Source organism: Myodes glareolus, chromosome 5 (genome assembly GCF_982192425.1).
Source record: "Myodes glareolus chromosome 5, mMyoGla1.1, whole genome shotgun sequence".
Taxonomy (NCBI): domain Eukaryota; kingdom Metazoa; phylum Chordata; class Mammalia; order Rodentia; family Cricetidae; genus Myodes; species Myodes glareolus.
The window spans coordinates 115,170,589-115,185,473 of record NC_142030.1 but is presented as its reverse complement, the minus strand read 5'-3'; the positions used below and the strand labels follow the sequence as shown (position 1 = coordinate 115,185,473).

The 14,885-nt window shown below is 40.4% G+C and overlaps 1 protein-coding gene and 1 long non-coding RNA gene across 2 annotated transcripts in view; one reads left to right on the top strand and one right to left on the bottom strand.

The window, feature by feature from the left end:
• The window catches only part of LOC146895019 (uncharacterized), a 73,064-nt gene extending 58,628 nt beyond the window's left edge, over positions 1-14,436 (top strand). Inside the window, exons 3-4 of the mRNA XM_087906660.1 lie at positions 14,108-14,269; positions 14,358-14,436. Of these exons, the coding sequence (XP_087762786.1) occupies positions 14,108-14,269; positions 14,358-14,396 (201 nt within the window). The 3' untranslated portion in view covers positions 14,397-14,436. The remainder of the gene's footprint in view (positions 1-14,107; positions 14,270-14,357) is intronic.
• Positions 10,252-11,436, bottom strand: LOC148122179 (uncharacterized). The gene is made up of 2 exons (XR_015737815.1): positions 10,867-11,436; positions 10,252-10,588 (listed from the first exon to the last, which is right to left on the bottom strand). It is a non-coding gene; the product is annotated as an uncharacterized LOC148122179 (long non-coding RNA).
• Positions 14,437-14,885: the final 449 nt, after the last annotated feature.

Sequence of the window (14,885 nt, the reverse complement as noted above, 5' to 3'; positions counted from 1 at the left end):
GGATGGCTAGGGTTTTAAAGTTTCCAGGAGAGAAAAATCCTGGTGTGGTCTTGTGGAACAGGAAAGAATGACTGCACACGGGAAACACCACATGAAGGTTCATAGTCATAATTTCAGGAGTAGTTAATGTTTTATTTTTCTTCACCCATTCCCAACTGCACAGTAAGATCTTTCTCATGATACAGTAGCATCTTTTCAGAAGATCAAGTACTGATGCCAAAACTGTATAAAGATAAGAAAGCAACCCAAATGCTTTTACTTTACATATTCAACATCATTTTCTCAAAATCAGAAATTATTTCTTCATGTTGGATAAATGAACAACTACTCAATTCCTAAAGGGTGGTTGCCTTTGCAATATTTATACAGGGAATTAATACACTTCTCTTCAAAGACTATTATAGGCTTATTCACACATTTGGAAATATTAGGTTTTAAGCCCTGCTAAAGTAAAGCACTCCTATATTCTCAGTTCTCCTATAGCAAAATGCAGGCAGACACTGAGAAATCCAGGAAGCTGCCAGACCAGCTAGCCTGGCCAGCACAGTGGTGACCAAGAGATGCCATTTCAAATAAACTGGAAGGTGAGGACCCACACTCATGGTTGTTCTCGGATCATATATACACTATGTGGCAAATACATACCGAAAATCAGACAAGAACATACACGTGCGCGCGCGCGCACACACACACACACACACACACACACACACACAGAGAGAGAGAGAGAGAGTGAGAGAGAGAGAGAGAGAGAAGATTTAAAATAAAAAAAAGTCCATTTGACAGAGATTAGCAGTAGACATTCTTTTAAAGTCTATAGAGATTACTTTTCAACACATCACTGATAATCAAGGTAATAATAGAATCTTTGCTAACATGTTCACTAATGCTAATGGAATTGAGCTGAAAGTGAAATTATGTATAGATAATCCAAGTCTGGGAAATTCCCCAGTATTTTTCTTTTCTTTTTTGCTAATTTATATTTTAATTTTTGTATTGAAATGTAATTTGAAGCTAAGTTAGAAAACATTTTGAATCGAACCTCATAAAAATGAAAACCTGGATTATCAAACTATATAAGTTAGGATAAAGCAACAATTAGGGGGAGATTCATTGAGGCCAACGTTAGAAAATAAAGTTTCCAAATCAAAGTCCACAGTGTCTACTGCAAGAAGTTGAAAGAAGAAAGGAGAATAAAATTCAAGAACATGGCTAGATTTGTACCGCAAAAATGATGCGAGTTTAACATTCCAAAATAAGTCAGTATAATTCATCATTATTAATAAGTTGAAAGAAATGTTACATTTAGAAATGCAGTAAAGCACTTAGTGAATGTATAATATTTATTTCTGGTTTAAAAACCAAACAAACAAACCAACAGCAGCAGGAAAACTCAAAGTCTTAGTAGTTAGCAGAGATGAAAAACCACTAACCTGGTCAGGGACATCAAATATGTTCTCTATTAAATAAAGATCAAAGCATTGCTTCGAAGATTAGCAACAAGGTATATTTTCATTTTGGTCATTCTCTTCAATATCTTGCTGCCTTGAAGACAGATGTTGAATAATAAGCCAAGCATATGCTTTCAGGTGTTGTCTTTCTTATCAAACAAAAGCTGGACACATGACTTGATCCCAAAAGAATACAGGTTTTTTTTTTTTCCTTAGTCCCCTTCCAGAATTTAACACTAGGCTAATATCACCCTTCTTAGATTTAATTTTTCTGATGTCAGGACTATTAAAGAGATAATATTTTAGATGATCACTAAATCCATGTATTGAAAGTTCTCTTCCATCCAAATGCCGTTAAGGATGTCAAGATAGCAGCCACTTGTCATACAGACATTGTGTCACTAGTATATAACTCATCACATGACACTTCACATACCTCCAGAAAGCAGATTATTTTGACATTTGAGGCCACAGTATACCAAGTAATACAGTCGAGGTGGAATAAGTCAACACTGGAACAGACTGAAGATAAAAAAGAATCCTACCTGAAAGAAAAGAAGCCAAAGGCCATGAATTTGAGGGTATGGATAGAGGTACGTAGTTGCTTTTAATGGAGGAAGGGGAACAGAGAAAATGTCATTACATTTTAATTTAACAAACAATAAAAAAGAAACAAAATCACAAAATTCCTAAATTTTGGTGGAAAGAGAAACTCATCAGTTTTGTGTGGCTGGAAGTCACCAGCCTGCTTGTGATAATCAACTTTATACTGAACAGGCCTAAGGGAACAACCAAATGCTGTTGTTCTGCTAAGGAGCACAGCAAAGATTCCTAATGACATTCTGCTATCCCCATAGATCAGTGCTTCCTGTACCCATTATCAGAGATGCTTCCTCTTGCAGGAGATAGGAGCTAGCACAAAGGGACAGTGTGTATAAAGAATGTGATTTTGGAACACTTTTCTAACTAGGATGGCATCATCATATCTCACCCCTCAGGGCTCACAGAGCTATGCAGAAGAGGCAAAGAGATAAGAATGTTTTGTACATTTTTTTCAATCAAAAAATTATGGAAAAAATCATAAATTCTGTAAAATTTGTCAGACACCAAAGAATTCACCCCTGTCTGTAGCTGAAAGTTAACCAAACTGTGCTTGTGACTGTCAACTTGTGGCAGGTTAACCCCCAGTAGTGGAAACCCAAGAGACCTTACGAGCCATTTTAGAATATATTTCTGTGGCCTTGCTCACCACATGGGTGGCTAATCCACCACACAGCTCCCTAGCTCAACCATAGCTAGGCCTTTTGCATCCCAGTTAGCCAATAATCTAAACGTGAGGGTGAATATCTCCACAAGGTCTTCTGGTACATTAGAAGGGAGGCTATAGCTGGTGAGGGCGACCACACCAGAGTTGCTCACATCAGAATCATTGGTCTGGGGCAGACAAGGGAAGAATTAGCTTATTTCCTAATGCAGCTAAGTCTTACCTTTATGGCACAACCCAACATGGAATAGAAAATAAATAGCACATAGTTTTGCGTTTTTATAATAAGCTTGAAACTAAACACTAGGAACCCTTGTCAGCCCCTGCTAAGTCGATTCCAATTAAGGCTCCTGGCAGGGTTCCAGCTGCTTTACTCCTCAAATAGCACAGAACATAGCAAGGTTTATGAAGCATTCAAAAGTCAAACACCCTATTAACATAAACATGTAGCGAAATCAACTCTCCTACAATTTTCAGCTTGCTTTCTTCCTTCCACATGGGCTGGGCTGATGGAAGATGACGTTTCTTTCTTTTGTGCTTATTGGAATGCAAAGCAAGGCTTTGCCTGTCACTGAGATAAACTGGTCTCTGTCCCTGATCATATGGGTGCTCTGATCATAATGAATTTCTTCTGGTACCATGAGCTCGGGCTTTTGCTTTCTGTTCTAGTGCTGAACCACAGCAAGAGCAGCAACAATAACAAAGGGTCTTTGTAGGCTTGCAGCTTTACGTTTGATTTATATATTCCTCCTGATTGGCTAGAAAATAGATTTGTTAGCATAGGTTGACACTGCCAAGATTTAGTGTAAGAAAGGATCATTTCCTTGGCCATGAGAGTCAAACAAACTACAAATTGAAGAAGAGAAGCAGGTAAAATGTTTAAAAGGAAAGAGAAACAAGCAAAAAAATGGAGCAGTAAATTTTTGTAAAGGTTCGGTTTAAGAAATAAGGAAGGAGGCTATTATGTCAACAGTCAGCACCCTTTTTGGCAACCCCCTTAAAAGGTGATAAGTTAAATGGAAAAAGGTCTCCTTTGGACAACACCAGTGATATATCTTCTTTTTAACATACAATTCAATAATTTAGAAGAGGAACTAGGTGAAAGTCTATGTTTTCCTCTCCAGTGAGCTATACAAAGGTTGTTCCTTATAGAATGAGAAAAATGACTTACCTGATGAACGCATATGTGTGCTTACAAAATGAACAGAAATAAATACCCATGAGTATTTATATGAATTATGGATGATTATAAACATCACAATATTATGATTAAATTTTAATTCCACTGGTTCAGAAAAATAAGATGAAAAAGATACAGTTTTTAACCACCACTGTAACATCTGTGACCAAACACTAACCTATCTCCATGAAGCCAGTCTAGTGTATATTTACATAAGTTTAGAAGTCCCTTATACACTTCTGTTTATCATTTGCTGTTCTTATTATTCTTATTAAAATATATATACATGTTATCTTACAAAGGATTTTAACAATGTTTATACACTGAAACATTGCATTCACACCATACTTAATTACATACCCTAGTGAATTCTATACCCTAGAGCAACATGATTTTTAACTTAGTAAGTGTTCTTAGTTTCTACTCTATATTGTGCATTTTTCTAGGATGTGGAGTCTTTATAGAAGCTCAAAGAACATCTAGACTGGGGAGGGAGATTGTTGTAGGTCGTTCCATGATGTAACAAATGTAAGGTGGTAAAATCATTAAAGTAAAATTTCAGGAATTAAGTTCCTAGGTCAGCTGTAGGCTTCTTTGTTAGGTATGCAGACTGTGGTACATGACCAAGTCCTGCGACTATTCTCATTTACTGATTGTGTAAGCACGGCTAACTTTCCTTAACCTTCAGTACCACAGTAATCTAAAAGATAAGAAGAACACTTTCAGATTGAATTTTGTAAGAATCCTGTATTTAATAGCCATGAAGTAGTTTAAGAACATCCCCAGTGCTCAAGAAAGCCTATTTTACTATCCTTATATTAGTCCATTCTTCATTTTTATAACTAAAATTTGAAGCTGCAGACTTTTGAGCCTACAGTTGTTTTAGAAGCTGAAAAATGAAACGTCATAGTGCTGGCTCCAGCAAGGACATCCTTGTAAATAAATGGAGGGAGAGGCTGCATCAATATACAAGAAGTTCAAAAATTGGTTGAGGGGTTGGGCTCACTTCTATAACTTAATCTTGAACGAGCTCAGGGGTCTGGTGATTGCTACTCAATCCCTTCCTAGATCACTGCCCCCAAGAGTCTAAGGACTTCCACTAGAGCTCAACCTCTTAAAGGTCCCACCATTTATCATATCAGCAGGGCCACGACATGAGCTCTTCCGACACACTCCAGCCATACCTAAGATATGACAGTGGTGAGTAAGTGGATTCCCCATAGAGAGACTCTGTGTCTGTGGAGTCTCAAGAACTACATGAAAGTAGTAGCATAGAGTCTTCTGAGGGCAGTAGAGAAAAGAGGAACGACACCAAGGATGAAAGCACAAGAGACTGACATATTCAAAATCTAGATTTTGGTAAGACTGTGGGAAAACTGTTAAACAGATTGCCACTACAACAGTATTGAGACTGTCCAATGGCTCTGAAACCAAAAACACATGAGCAAAGCTTGAGCAACACTTTGATATGGTAAATTCCTTGTTCAAATCAAACACAATTGAGTAATCAACTTTTATCAGTTTTAAATCTTGATTATCAGCTATAATAATATTAATGTTAGCTGTTAGAAATACATGGATAATGGACTACTGTAGTACCTTAACTGCTTTTTGGTATTCTTATTCAGCTAACCATAAAATTACCAAGAGAATTTTATAAAGAACACTTAAATACTCACTCCCAGTTCATGAAATTGCACTTAATAGATTACATTTCACCTTGGGGTTCCTCTGTATTAGTGCTACCACAAGTCCATACCTCCTCCTCCATGGAAGGGCAGGGAACCACTGTCTCCACATGCCTCATTTGGAAAAACATGTACACTCTAAATGAGGACTGGGCTTTTGGGCTGGTCTCACTAAGCCCCAAGCTTTAGGTCTCTTCAGAACTCAGCCGTCTAAGACTGTTTCATGTTTTTGTAAGCTTTAAGCTAAGTGATATTTCAAATACTTTATGCTAACGTTGTCATCTGTGGTAAGGACCTAGCTTTTATTTGTCTTTCATCTATGAGGTGGGGCAGGGGATAGAACTGAAAAAGTTGAGGTCGTGCATGCTCAAGTAGCTATCCAGGCTCAAGAGAGCTCTTATTATTGCCACAGCTTCACAAATGCAGTCACGCATTCTTGCTGGGCAAATAGACACATGCCTGTGTTTCCACTATATAAGAACTCCACAGAGTATAATCTGGATTGCTCCCATAAGGCCCCCTCCACGTGCCACAGGCAGGTTTTTCAATGACTTTGTTCTGTACCCTGCCTTTCTAACAGATACTGTCATTTATTAGATGCCTTTTCTGAACTCTGAATTCTTGGAGCAAGCTAGGATCAGTAGCTGTTGTTCTGAATTTAGATTTGTCATAAATATACATTTATAATAGATATATTGTTAGCCATAGAATATGAGGCAATAGTAAAAAGGCAGATATGCATCTAAATGTTATTCTTCATATATGGTTACATGATCTTCTATCACTCAAGGACATCAGGGATTTATATGCAAAAACACTGACCTACCTGCAAGTACATTCATTTGCAATGCATTTCTATGTTTGATGTGCTGTGATTTCGTCATCTCTTATTGATGGACAGTTAGATCATTTTCCATATTTTGCTTCTGCAATGATGTAATATAAAGATCCCCACAAGATATCTATGATACTATATTTTCCTTACTTGCTCTCCAAACGGCTCACAATAGTTGACTGACCATCTCTGGGAATGCATGAGGACTTCTAGATATTCCATATTTATGCCAATATCTGTGAGGTCAAACTGTCTAAGCCAAATATGGCTATGAAGCAGAATCTTGCTGTGGTTTTAATCTGTACTTCTTGTCCACTTAAAACCTAGTAAAGTCAAGAAACTTCTTACATCGTTATTTCCTTCTGTAGGTTTTTATCTCCATGGCTCAGTTGTACAATCTCATTTTTCTGTTTTGCTCTTGCAGTTTTAAGGAAATCTTTGTATCCTTGCTAGTTATGTACAGTAGATAGCTTAGGTACAGTGTCAACATTTATTATCACAGTTCTGAAGCTGAGAGGTTTCAGATGTAGGTGTTCGCTGATTTTACTTTTAGAGGAGATCCTTTTTAGACCTTGGATGACCACATTTTCATGGTGTCCTCTATGAGAGGGAGCAAGCTATTGCTTTCCTATTCTTCACTCTTATCCTGGAGCCCAGACAATCCGTGACTGATGCTTAATTCTCCCCAGAAGCCCCACACATACATAAGCATCAAAGTTCTTTTAGGGGGACCTAACTATCCTTTTATGTCACAGTGGGAATATTGTCTTTTCTTCTTATGTGCTGTAATTTGATACATACACATCTGCTTGTTTGATGTCAAATCTGCCAATTTCCGTTTATCTTTAGTTTGTTTCCCTATGTCCCATTTGCCATACCTCGAAGCTAGCGCTAATTCTTTCCTCCATTCCTCCTAATTCAGCCTAAGGAAGTTATATTATATTTGGCAACTGGTGTCTCTTGATGTCAGAGCTGTTTTTTTCGATACTATAAGTTAATCACAAATTTATTCTCTTCCACATGCACATAAGTTTTCCTATTAAGATGTATCTCACCGCCCATGCTTTTGTAATTTCAGTCCTTAATTCTAATTCTTTGTTGTTATTGGTGGTGGTGGTTTGCTTATTTGTACTTTTTGTTTATTTTTTTTTGTATTCAAGTATCCGAAAATACTCTTTCCACTTCCTCCCCTCCTCCCAATACCCTCCTGCTCCCCCCACTCCCTCTCCTCCTCCCTCACCATTCCCAAGAGCAGTCAGGGTTTCCTGTCCTGTGGGAAATCCAAGTTCCTCCCCCCCCTTCCGGGTCCAGGAAGGTGAGCATCCAAACAAGCCAGGATCCCAAAAAGCCAGTCCATGCAGACGAAACAAGACCCAGTGCCATTGTCAATGGCTTCTCAGTCCATGCAGACGAAACAAGACCCAGTGCCATTGTCAATGGCTTCTCAGTCTTCATTTGGACCTCGGGGGCTCAGTCAGCCCCCATGTCAGCCACATTCAGAGAATCCAGTTTGATCAAATGCTCGTTCAGTCCCAGTTCAGTTGGCCTTGGTGAGCTCTCATTCGATCAGTCCCCTTATATCAGTGGGTGAACGCACCCTTCGCGGTCCTGACTTCCAGTGCTCCAATGTGGGTCTCTGTCTCTATTTCCATCCATCGTCGGATGAAGGCCCCCTCTGATTTTGCTTTCCTTGCTCACGATCTTCCTCCCTCTGCTTCTCATTTGGACCTAGGGAGTTAAGTCCAGTGTTCCAATATGTGTCTCTGTCTCTATCTCCATCCATCGCCATATGAAGGTTCTGTGGTGACATGCAAAATATTCGTCAGTATGGTTATGGGCCAAGGCCAGTTCAGGCACCCTCTCTTCTGCTGCCCACCTCATAAGTGGATTCTAGCCATAGTTAAAGGTCTGTGAGTCTATAATTTGTGATCCTAGAGAAGCTAAATAAGAAGGTGAACCTGAAGAAAATCATATAGTTATCCTCCTGGATATTAGAACTAGGCAAGATTGCCAGGCAAACTCGGGTGCATGGGGAGTGGGGGGGTGGAAGTAGGGGAAGATGGTTAGGGAGAGGGGAGAGGGGAGAGGGGGAGGATTGGGGATGGCTTGGGGGAATGGGACGGGGAGGGGGGAGGAAGGATGGTTCTGGGAGCAGGGAAGTTTATATCTCAACTAAGGGAGCCATTTTAGGGTTTGCAAGAGATTTGATTCTGGAGGGGTTCTCAGGCCCAAGGAGAGGTCCCCAGTTTATTTTGGTTTTTGAGACAGGATTTCTCTGTGTAACTGCCCTGGCTATCCTGGAACTCTCTCTCTTTGTAGATCAGGCTGGCCTCTAACTCACATAGATCCACCTGCCTCAGCCTCCCCAAGTGCTGGGATTAAAAGTGTGTGCCACCACCACCTGGTTTAATTTCAATCATTTTTTCTTTCCTCCTCTGACACTTCTAATTCATATAAGAATTTTTACATGCATGTAGTGAATAATGAAATGGTATAAAGTACACTTTTTATTGTTAGTCTTGTTTAAGAAAAAGCAGTCAGAATCCATCACAACACACTGCATGAAAAAATCAATAATGAGCTCATTCAGTGACACATTACCTTATAAAAAGATAATTTCTTAATTTTTGTTATTATGGTCTTTTTGTTATGAGTAAACTACATTTATGACATATTTAAAGATAAAGATAAATACGACATAAAAAGTATCAGAAGCAGAGTCTTCATACCATCCTGGGACAGAGACCTAGGTCACCTCTGCGGCACCTGTGTGGAATACATTGCTAGGACACAGAGAACGCTCAACAGATGTGTTTACTGAGTGAACAAGGACAGAACACAGTAACCGATGCATTTTCAAGTCAACAGTTTGCATTTTTTTGTATCTCTACATATCCTTTCCCTTCTTCTCAACCCAAAATCCAAGATAAATTAAAGTTCTACCTACAAAAGTCTAGTGCACCCCACAATGTCCATTTTCAGAAAACTTAGCTACGTGGTATTTTAAGCAGAAAATATTTCTTTTTCCAGGTAACTATGTTCCCTTTCTTGGATTCCACTTTATTTGTTTCTCTCATTCTCCTTCATTCTTGGAGTCTAAACTCACTGGTCCTCTCTCTATCTTCCACCCAGAAATACAAACCTCATCTTCCAGCAACCATCTAATTCTTCTATAATGATGACCATGACCACAAGTGTAATTTAAAATCCTTCATATCCAAAATTGTCCTGTACTTACCAGGGGCTTTCAAAACAGGTTTGTTGGAACACTACTCTCTAGAACGAGGACCGCACACGTGTTGTTTCCTTTTACTAGAGAATGGAAACCGGTTCTTTTTCTGTGTGAAATATCAACTGTGTGCTGGCAGTAAGAGTTCTCTCTGACTCCATGGAGAGTTGGAAGCAAAGTGGACATTTTAAACTGTATCTTCTATGTACAGATTTTATGGAATTTCATTTTCAGTTGTGAAGTGGTAAAAGGCATACATATTTCCATTTTATTTGAACATTTATTTTGACCAGATTGCAAATTTTCTGTTAATTGAGTCTTGAATTGGCCAATACCCTACTTTAGATTTGCTCCATAACTTTTTCACATGGAATTTATTGTAGGCTTTTCTGCCACATCTGGTCATTTGGTATGTTTAATCTAGCATGGAGCTTCCTTTATATGCAGAGTGGGAATGACTATTGAATGAAAAAGTGAAGAAAAATAAGAGGTGAAAAAGATTCAGTTAGCTTGCAGCTATGCTGCTTAAATACTAAAATCTTAAGTAAGCTAAGTGCGGGGGGCCATCCTGTCCAGCAGGAATGAACGTCACCAAAAACGAGAATTCCTTCTCTGGTCACATCTTTATTTGGAGCATTCCCTTGAGGAAAATTGGGGGAAGGGAAGATAGAGCAGGGACAAGAGAAAGCTTAGAGAGAGAGAGTTGGGCCCAGAGGCAGCTGCTTTTAAGCGGTGGAGAGGCTTGAACGCTGTCCTGATTGGTTAATGCCATTCTGCTGTTCTGAGCATGTGCAAGCAAGGGTGCAGGCAAGGGTGCTCAGCCCCACGTGGCTACCTCCAAACTGCAGGACCACCTGTGCCTCCAGGTGGCTCCCAACATCTCCCTCTTCTCTTGTTAATAAGAGCAATAAGGCAAAACTATTCTTCAATCTGGTCCCCACCTCATGATGTGTGGACCGATTAAAGAAAAGAAAAGCAAGACACACCCTTCCCGTGCAATGGGACAACTACTTCCCTGGGAGTGCTAGGGCTGTGTCTGCACACCCTCCGCCTATGCATACCTTCCTCCATGCTTTGTGGGACTATCTGGTCCCTAGAGGGTACAAAGGCTATGCATGGCTAATTGCCTATGAGCTTTTTAGAAGCTGAGAGTCAAACTTGGGGTGAGGATACACATACCAAGGCTGCCAAGGCCTGTGTCACAAAGACCTTGTCCCACCTCACTTGGGCTAGCAGGTAGCACACCAATCAAAGACATACAGCACTTCCACCTAGACACAGCATGCCAAGAATATCTCTGCTCCCACCCATTCCTAAGGAAGGAAAAGGCAAAATAGAGTCAGTCAGAAAATTGTTAAGAGATAAGAGGTTGCACAGGGTGTTGCTCAAGTCGATGGTGTGAAACAGCTGCTCTTGGCACCGCCCAGAAGGTCATCTCTGCTGCCTCCGCATGAATCTTTCCTTGCAGGACACTCAGCATCCACTGGGTCATCTTCTTTATCTCTCTGGTCGGTCTCGCTGGCATCCAGATGTATGTCAGCATTCCTAGAAAAACATAAACAAAACTCTCCTCCCAAATTAACATTTAAGAGTATTAAAAACTCTCAGTGTAAAAATTCAGCACAATCAGTACTGGAAGTAGGCTGGTTTTGAACTTAGAGACCTGCAGGTCTCTGTATCACAAAGCAAATCTTGTTTGCCTGTACCAGCAAAATTTTGAATTAAAAATTAAGTGTATAGAATGCAAGAGAAATCCTTTCTCTGGGGGAAGCTGTTACTGGTAGGGTAGTCCCCCTCTATTGTTTAACCCCAAAACAGTTGTCACTGGGAATTGAACTCATGACCTTTGGAAGAGTAGGCAGTGCTCTTAACCTCTGAGCCATCTCTCCAGCTCCCCTATTCAGATGAAAAAAAACCTCTAGGTAGCATTGTTTTATTCCACCCGTTGCCTCAGGCAAAAGGTAATGGTAACCAGGTTGACGTGCCTTTATTATGATAATTAGGACCAGTTCTTTGAGGGAGAGTGGGCGTAGACCATCAATCTGACTACTTCCTGCTGACGACGGGACGTTGTTTGGGGGATAAATGTTTTTATCTGACTGAATTTTTGGCGACAAATGTTTTTATCTGACTGAATTTTTGGCGACCTTGGCTGAGGGCGGCAGCAGCAGCAGCAGCGGAAGGCAAGGCGACAGCTCCGTCTCTGAGGCGCGGCCCACCGTGGTGCGCTCCGCATGGCCCAAAGGCATGGCTCTGCCCCGGGCCGTGCGCGGCTCGCCGTTTATCCCGTAACTGCGAACTGTACCTCAGCCTCACCTCAGGCATTGAATTCGCACCGCCAAGCTCCGGCGAGGGGGGCATCCGCCCACCCGTGGGGGGGCTTCTCCTGCCCGGTCTGCCAGCGCACGGAGCCCCGTTCTCTGGGAACTCATCTCCGCCCGCCCATGTTGCTATGGAAACACAGTTCAGAGTTTGGCCCCTTTCCGTCTTTAGGTCTTTAGCGGCGCTGCTACGCAGCTTCCGCCTCTGCCTCCCGAGTGCTGGGATTAAAGGCGTGCGCCACCACGGCCGGGCCGGCTACTTCCTCAATCAAAAATTAAAGTTTTTTGTACGTGAGAGCCAGAGACTGAGCTCTCTTATCAAAATTAGGCGAAAATCACCTCCAAAAGCTCTGTGGCTCTTTAAGAATAGGGAAGGCAGTCTTTGAACTCTCAAACTCGCCTCCCTATGAGACTGTTGCCTCCAGTCTCTAACAGCGAGTACGCAGGTGGACGGAGAAGGAGCGGAAGCCGCGGTCTCCCGTACCCCATCGTCCTCATAGTCCCGCCTTAGTTACCTCGCCTTTTTTGCTGCTGTTCACATTCCTCCTGCACTGAACTTAAGGGATTTTTCTTCCCCGTTGCTTTCTGTACCTTCTTTCAGATACCTTAACTTTGATTGATTTTTTTTGTATTTTCTTTTTTTTTTTAGGCCTATACTTTGAAATTCTTTTTCCTCCCCTTTTTGGGGGATTCAACTGACGTCACTCACCACTCCACCTGTTCAGAGTTCTGAAATTCACGGCTCTCTGTGTCCTGGTATCTGATTTCAGCTTTTTCTCCCAGGCTTACAGCACGTTGCTGGGCGCTTCCTTCTCAGGGTCCCCCGGCGTAGTTGCCAGGGTCCCTCAGTGTCCCGGGATTTCGAGCACCAGTTGCGGGGGGCCATCCTGTCCAGCAGGAATGAACGCCACCAAAAACGAGAATTCCTTCTCTGGTCACATCTTTATTTGGAGCATTCCCTTGAGGAAAATTGGGGGAAGGGAAGATAGAGCAGGGACAAGAGAAAGCTTAGAGAGAGAGAGTTGGGCCCAGAGGCAGCTGCTTTTAAGCGGTGGAGAGGCTTGAACGCTGTCCTGATTGGTTAATGCCATTCTGCTGTTCTGAGCATGTGCAAGCAAGGGTGCAGGCAAGGGTGCTCAGCCCCAGGTGGCTACCTCCAAACTGCAGGACCACCTGTGCCTCCAGGTGGCTCCCAACAACTAAGCTTATCATTTTCCTGGCATATTACATTCCCTGCTGTCATTACACAAATAATACATGTTAATTTTCAAAGTTGAGAAACTGGAGGTGAGAAAATTCACTTAAGTTACCTAAAAAGCTTCTCATAAATAATAACTTTCATGATGCTACTGATGTTCATGATGTTCATAAATGTTTATCTGTGCAGTAAATAGAACACACTTTAAACAGATGGCATTATGTTTTGTAAAGTATTTTTCAATTAACAGTAGGATTTTTCTCCCTTAACTTTAAATTCTCATACGTATTTCATATTTAATGGTTTAAGACATTTTTGTCAAATGCATCCATTTAGCATATGGATTAACTCAATCCTATTTTATACAAAATTTAGAGTTTAAATTATTCAATATATTTATTTCATCTGACAATTAAATATTTATGAATCTATACTACTATATACAATATAATATTGTATGTTACTATACAATAAATTTTGAGAAGTGAACTTGTCAAACAATTTTTCCCTTAAGTATTTCACCTAAGTTGTCAAATTACCTTCAGAAAACTATAAACTATTTAAATATAAATATAAAACTTTATCCTTAAAAAAACTTTTCTTACAAGTACTAGGTATCATATTTCTAATTTTTTTGGTTGGAATCAAACAAGTGAAAAAGAAAGTATTTCACTCTATTATCTATATTACAGCACTTTTCACCTACTAGCAAACTAGCAAAGTTGAATATTTTTTCATGTGGTTATGGACTAGATCCAATTTCCCAAAGGGGTAGAACTGTATTATACATCGGTGTGTGTGTGTGTGTGTGTGTGTGTGTGTGTGTGTGTTTATTGAATATAAAAGTTTTTCATACCAAATATTCTGATCTCTAGAGAGTGAGATACTTCTGAAGACTCAGTCCTAAGTGAGATGATGTCTTTCTCAAATTCTCCCATCAGGAATATGCAGCAGAGGAAGCAGAAAGATTGTCATTAGAGCCAGAGGGAATGGATAACACCCAAGGAAACTGTCTTGCAGACCCAGCAGCATGGACCACATGTGAACTCAAAGACTCGCAGCATGCACAGCGTCCTCACAGAGCCCGCACAGGGCCTACACAGGTACCTGCCAGTGTCTCAGTGCCAAGAGGAAGACTTTCAAACAAGCATCCATCCCTAACCAAGTAACAATCTTCTGTTTACCTTTCAGAGTATTCTGTTTGTTCCTGAAGCTGGCATATCACACTAAATTTTCATTCAACAAATAAAATATTATATTAGTAAAATTATTATCTCTTGTCTTATAAGCTGCTCTCAAAAGTATTTATAAGAAGCTTGCAGTGAGAAACAGTAATTTAATTCCTTTCCCCTCTTAGCCCACTTTTCTGTTGTTGTCTTCAAAAGCGCTGAGTGAGAACCATTGTAACTCATGTTATTTTCAAGATTAATAGACTCAAGGTGCAAAAGATGCAACACTTCAAGCATGAAGAATTATTAACTAGCAGCAACATTTGAGCTATGTTCTCACAGTTCCAATGCTTCATTGCTTCACTGAACAGTGGACAGAGGAGTTAACTTGGAGGCAGATGTTACCTTTGCACCTATTACAAATGCAAATGATTATCCGGAAAGTGAACAACCAGGAATTAAAAAAGAATGCACACAAAATTTTCAGATAAAAATGATAGAAATAATTGCACTGAGAATGAAAAACAATTTCTCTCCAGGCATTATTCTT